At 45.0% G+C, this 6,566-nt stretch overlaps 1 protein-coding gene across 1 annotated transcript in view; it reads right to left on the reverse strand.

Moving 5' to 3' along the window:
- Window positions 1-1,513: 1,513 nt before the first annotated feature.
- Window positions 1,514-6,566, reverse strand: part of LOC102035394 (transmembrane protein 182-like) — a 15,039-nt gene continuing 9,986 nt past the window's right edge. The window contains exons 6-7 of the mRNA XM_031058836.1: window positions 5,248-5,258; window positions 1,514-2,197 (exon numbers count right to left, since the gene is read on the reverse strand). Coding sequence (XP_030914696.1) covers window positions 1,950-2,197; window positions 5,248-5,258 — 259 coding nt within the window. The 3' untranslated portion in view covers window positions 1,514-1,949. The remainder of the gene's footprint in view (window positions 2,198-5,247; window positions 5,259-6,566) is intronic.

Raw genomic sequence — 6,566 nt, forward strand, 5'->3', positions numbered from 1 at the left:
GCCATGAATCTTGTAAAAGAATAATTAGAACTTGCTCCGAAAGGAAAGAAACGCCAGACTTGAATAATATTTTAGGAAGAGCATTAACAAACATTTTTACACTGCCAACAATCTTCAGCGCTTTCTAGCAGAGATTTACATTCCATTATTAATTAACTGCACTGAGTCAATAGTGTGACATAAAGCTCAGGAGATGTGAGCTGAGCACAAACTCTGACATCCACGAGAACGGCGCCGTTTGAGAAGTTTGATTTAAAATTTATGCAAATGAGCTCAGCAAACAAGGACCCAACAAACTACTTCAAAGCACCACGCTGCAGCCCAAAAAACCATGACAAGATCAAATCTTTGTCATTTCTCAAGTGTCTTTACAAACCTCTGCCTATTCAGGACAAATTATTTCACCCCCAGTACCTGGATAGTTTGGTGGAGAATTATGAGGTGATTGCTCTTCTCAGGGTCACTGCCACATCAGCCTGGATGACTGCAAGAATTTAAATGTATTTAAATGTTATATAATTTGTCATTTTAGATCTGACTCTTGTAGGTGTCCATAAACTACAACAAGGTCCCAGCTGAGCTGCCTGATAGGGCTGACCAAAACTAAGCCAAAATAATACCAGTGCTATTGTCCCCACTCCTGTTCCTCCAGCTCCCACCATCATTCCATTTTTGGGTTGAGAAACTTCCCCAAGCTGTGTCCAGGGAAAATATTCACTTCAGAGTAATGACAAAAATTATTCAAAACAAATTTATAGTGAGAAATTGGCATGTAAAGAACTGATGGGGCACAGGCACAGCCCAAGGTGATATCACATTATCATGCTATTGTCCCCCCTCCTTTTCCTTCAGTTGGGATCAGCTTTCAGTTTTTGGTTTGGGAATCCACACAAAATTGCATCTGGGGAAAATATTAAATGCAGTGTAAAGCATTGCTGTAAAGAAATAGTAATTAATTCGTGTTATGTTTCAAGCCACAGAAATTGGTTTATTCCCTTATTGAAAGTTAGGTTAAATCCAGGTACATTTGTATATTCAGAATCGGGGCTTTTAAGGAAGAAAAAGTTTCTCATGTTTCCCGACATCCCATTAAAATGGTTGTCCTTTGACGTCAATTAGAGCTGGCCAAGGGAAAAAAAAATCATCCTTAATTGCTTTTTAGAAATAGACATTATTGCTTGCACCATCACAGCCAGATTCGATTTCCTTTTACAAGAAACCAGGATGCTGGGAATGCTGTAAAACTCCAGCTCTGCTGAATATGGATGTGGAGCTCTGCTGACAGAGAGCTGCTTTCCCTTGGGCTGCGGAAAAAACTGGTGCAAACCCCATCAATGTGCTGAAATATCTCCAAAGTGGAAAAAGCCTGGAGCTGGATGTTCAGCTGGGGCTGGTTTGGGATGGGCAGAGGTCAGAGCCAGGCTGGGAGAGCTGGGGGGGCTCACCTGGAGAAGAGAAAGCTCCAGGGAAACTTTCCAGTGCCTAAAGGGGATCCAGGAGAGCTGGAGAGTGACTTGGGACAAGGGATGAAGGGACAGGACACAGGGAATGGCTTCCCACTGCCAGAGAGCAGGGATGGATGGGACATTGGGAAGGAATTCCTGGCTGTGAGGGTGGTGAGACCCTGGCAGAGGGTACTCAGAGAAGCTTGGCTTCCTATCCCTGGAAGTGTCCAAGGCCAGGTTGGTGGGGCTTGGAGCAATGTGGGATAGAGGAAGGTCTCCCTGTCCATGGCAGGGGGTGGAACAGGATGGGTTTTAAGGTCCCTTCCAACCCAAACTTTCCTGGGATTCTGTGGATGCTCAGTGCTCCATCCCTGCCTCCCCATGAGAGTGAGTGTAACCTATCCCCACAATTAGAGCTACAAAAATGATCAAACCCTCAAAACTTGGGTGTGTTTCTTTACAAGGAGCATCACCAATTTTCTCAAAGCCTTTTCCACATTTGTGTTACTGCAGGGAATCCATAATGTCTCTGCCCACCAGGAAGAAGAGGAGTCCAGAGAGGAGCACCAGGGGCACCCCGGCGGCGGCGAACATGAAGGACCACCCGTAGTAGACGTGCACGGGGACATCATCCAGGCACCTCTCACTCCTCTCCAGGAGGATGTACCTCTGGAAGTCAGCTGCAAACTCCTTCCACATCACAAAGAGAAACACGAGCAGGAGAAACAAACCTCCTGGGAAGAGACACAAAACTGAGTTATGGTCTGTGCAGGGAATACAAGAATAAAGGTGAGAAAAGATCGCTGCAGCTTCTCATCCGTGCTCGGCATCAAAGCTTTGTGTGGCAGAGTTGCTGCTCCTGACATTGCTCTGCAGGTTCCTGTGGAAGCTGAGGCCACTGGCCATGGAGAGCCCCACACCACAGTGAGCAGTTCCTGCCTCTGACACCTCCTGCTTTGACCACCAGCGTTTCTGAAGGCTCTGCTTTGGCAGGATAAGGCCATGGAGAAACCACTGGAGCAGGGCTGATGTTCCCAGCAGGGACCTGCCTTCCTCTGTCCAAGGTGGGATGTTTCATCTTGTTCACTCTAAATTTCTCAGAGATTAATGAGGAGACACCAAAAGTTACTTCTTTCTTTTTTTATCTACCCTTGCAAGCAGTGTCATAGCCAATCCCCACCAGGAACACAAAGATGCCATGATAAATCCTGGTGCTGGTGGAAAAATCCTGGCACTGCCACGTCCAGACCCAGCAGAGCCAGCACATTATGGGGTGGGAAAGGCACACAGCCATGGGGTATTAATCTTAGATGGGCTACTAAATACCAGAATAATAACAAGAATTATTACGGCAGCTTATGCCACAAAGCTGGAAGCAGATGACAAAAATTAGAGTGGCCCAAATCTCATTTACTGTGTATCTTTAAAAAAATATATATTTCTATGGTGCATTTTAAACTCAACATCTATTAAATCTAAATAGTGATGGTGTGTTGACAGGTCTGAAAGCAGTTCAGAAATATCTGATCTTGCTACTTCACAGGTAGAAGCTGCTATTTTTAAATGGTGCTGTATAACATATAGATATACAGACACGCACATATGAAAGAAATATATCACAGCTTATATTATTTTTATGGTTGAAGTGAACTGCTCGAAATTAATTTAGTTGACAAGTTACCACACAGTTCTGTGGATGTGTTGTGGCTTCTGCAAGATTTAATTTCTCCTCTTGCCATTTTTAAATCAAAGGTAGTTGTGGTGTATTTAATTATTCTTTCTGGCAGCTTACGCACTCCAAAATCCAGCTCTTGTGCTAAGGAAAGGAAAGGGGTAAAGATTGATGCTGATTTATCTGCTTAGAGAGGTTACTGAATCTTCAGTCAGAGAAAACACGTCCGTGTTTTACTGTGATTCTGTTTATAATGGTTATAAAAACATCTCAGAGACAAAAATAAGACTCACATGAAGGTAAGAGGCTTCAAAGTCCTCACTAGCACTTTGTTGTTGCAGTTCCCCACCCTAATCTGTCACATTTACTAAACTGCCTCCCATACCCTAAAAAGATGCAATCTTACCAACCAAAAATTGGTGTAGCCATAGAAATATTCTTTACATCACCCCACACTGAAATTCCAGCCAATCTCCCTGACGTGGAGGAGTCCTTGTTTTTCCTGGAGAGGCAGGCAAGGAGTTAAACAGCAGCTGCTGGAACATTTGCATGTTCATTGAGGTTTTGATACCACTTGAAATTAAGTGCACAAATAAATATTTTACACTTACCATGATAGTTGTATGCTTAAAATACCAATTATTCTACTATAAGAAAGCGATGGTGTGTTCAAATAGTCGCATGTCCTTTACAAAATACAATGTATTGATAAGAAGGCAATTAAGTCTTTATTACTGATGTAATTTAAAATTAAATTAATTAGATAGCAACTGAACCTTGAAAAGTGCTCCTTTAAAGATCAATTTCTATTTCATTAACTTATAATACCTACCATAAGAGACGCAAATGAAAGCGCAGCCCCGGTGGGACGGAGAACGTGGGTATGGAAATGTACTTTGGAATTCTGCTTTAAATAACCAGGAATTCTGTGTTGATTTCTCCCAGGACAATTTATATGGCCTAAGTCTCATTTTTTGCAGTAATCAGATCAAAACCTTCCAGTTCTTACTGAGGAGGGTGTGGGAAGTCCCATGTGTGGGTGGCACCATCCCCAACCTCTTCTGGAGATAAGGAATGGGAATTGGTCCCTCCTCTGGCCTCAGGAGAATCTCCAGGTCTTGGCATGGAAGGATTTATTATTAAACAGGTACTGGAGGTGATGGCATGGCCATGGCATCTAAATTAAGAATGTTTTCACACTCTGGGCAAATGACAAGAATATGTAAAGCAAGCAGTCTTCTTCCCTGGAATAATTACAGCTGAGTGATGAAGAATCCCTGGGATTTACATGTCCTCGGTGGGAAGAGAAAATCAGAAGGGCAGGTGCAGCCAAAGGATGGTGGGAGCTCATGAAGGGCAGCTCACCAAAATCTGCTCAGCCAGAAATGCTTGTTTAGAGCAATCACAAGTGTACCGGAACCTGCCTAAAATTTATCACACTTACACCAATCAGCAGCCTCTTCATCATGAGAAAATCAGAATGTTTCACTCCTATGTTACCAAAGTGTTTGGCATTTTTGTTTTAAAATCCGGTTGTATTTGAGATTTTTCATCTGTTGGACAGTTTTCACTTTACTCCCTCCTTTCTGGGGCTTTTGGACACAGCAGAAATTATATTTGTTTCCTGACAGCTTTGGATGTAGAGACAGATTCCTTCCTGCTTTGGGCAGCAAAATGCAAAACTGAAAAAATGTAATTTTCTGTCCAAAACATGGCACAGGCATTGGCACCCACACCCAAGACACAGGGTGCGTATTGGGTTTGGGTAAGTGAAGACCTCATCAAACCTCATCCCCATGCTCCTCTCAGCACCCCTGTGCTTTCTCCACCAGAAAATCACCCGAGTGATTCCTCTCCTTGCCTCCTTCTCCTTCTTTGCCTCTGTTCATTAGGATGGTACTGGGAAAAATTATCTGCGAAACTCCATCTCCAGACTGATGAGGTCAATGGCATCTTCTGGGGAGGGGCTAATTGCCAGAAAATTGCAGTGGGCCATTAAATCTGTCTCCTTTGTGCATGCAGATCTGGGAGCCTGGAGCTCCATCCCCCTCTCCCAACGGAGCTGCATCTTCCGTGTGGGCAAATTGATGTGGAGCTTTTCCCTTCTCTCACTTTATTTCCTTGTGACACCTTTATAGCTGCTAATTGTGGGGACAGGTGAGTGAACTCAATCTTTAACTCTTATTCTGGGGAAGCTACTGAATTTTTGTGTAATCTGCTAATTAGGAGAATAATGAACTTTGACTCGTTCTCCTCTCTCGCTCGTTGCCTCTTAGGGATGTTAATAACAGTGAAATGGAGGGGTGACCTTCAGCTGCCCTTCCATAACTGTCAGCCTTCCCTGCACGTGGGGAGCCTGAGACTGCCAAAGTGGAGCTGCTCCATTTGGGAAGCAGAATCTGAGCAAAAAAATCCAGCCCTTTACCTCACAGGAGTGGGAAATCTGCCCTTTTCTTCCACGCTGTTGGGTCATGCTGAAGAACAGGTTGGTCCCACCATGGGCAGGGATGTGTCCCCTCATCCCAGGTTGCTCCAAGCCCCATCCAGCCTGGCCTGGAACACTTCCAGGGATGGGGCCTTCACAGCCTCTTTGGGCAACCTGTGCCAGTGCTGCACTTCTAAGTTTGGTCTCTAAAATGCCCAAAGGAAACTGAGGAGCACAAGGCAGGGAAAAAATGAAGGACCAAAATGAAGGAAAATTGTCTCAGTAACTCAAAGAGCTTCCAGAAGCTGCAGTACAGAGCTCACCCAGCCCTCTTGGTGACGTTGTAGTGACAATTAACAAACCTCTGACTAATGAAACAAAGGGACAATCAGGCACCAGGCAGGATCTGCCACCCCCTGGAAGCACTGAAGCTCATTCCAAGATGGCAAATGCTGGGAGGAAAGCAGCACACTGGCTCTTGGCTCATGTATTCCAGGTGCTTTTGGGAGAAGGCTGGCAGGGAAAACTGCTCAGAAAACGGCCTCAGCTGCAAAGGCAGCACCAGCAAATGTCAGATCGGCTTTGGCTCTTTCCAGAGTCACACAGGGGAGGAATTCCAGGGAAATGGCTCCAATGCTTTGGAAAGGCCCTCAGAAACCCCTCCCAGAGCAGTCCATTGGTTATTGGAGCTGGCACAGTCAGATTTGCCCTCTGGAATGTACACTAAATAAAAGGCATCCCAGGAGGAAATGCAAAGGGATCCAGTTGAGCCATAACAATCCTCACCCTTCGGCGCTGGATTCCCCCAGGGACAGATGGACACACAACCCTCTTCAGGGTGGTCATCCATAAACGTCTGGGAATGCATTTGCACCAGGGGTGTCTTTAGAGCCTTTTGGTGGGAAAAGTGACGTCATTTTGCGATGAATAACCACGACTTCTCCCAAAAGTAGGGAGGCGGCGGGCAGAACAAAGCTGCTGGTGAAGGTTCCCTGCAAGGCTGGGACATCCCGCAGTCCTGGTG

Source organism: Geospiza fortis, unplaced genomic scaffold (genome assembly GCF_000277835.1).
Source record: "Geospiza fortis unplaced genomic scaffold, GeoFor_1.0 scaffold29, whole genome shotgun sequence".
NCBI lineage: Eukaryota > Metazoa > Chordata > Aves > Passeriformes > Thraupidae > Geospiza > Geospiza fortis.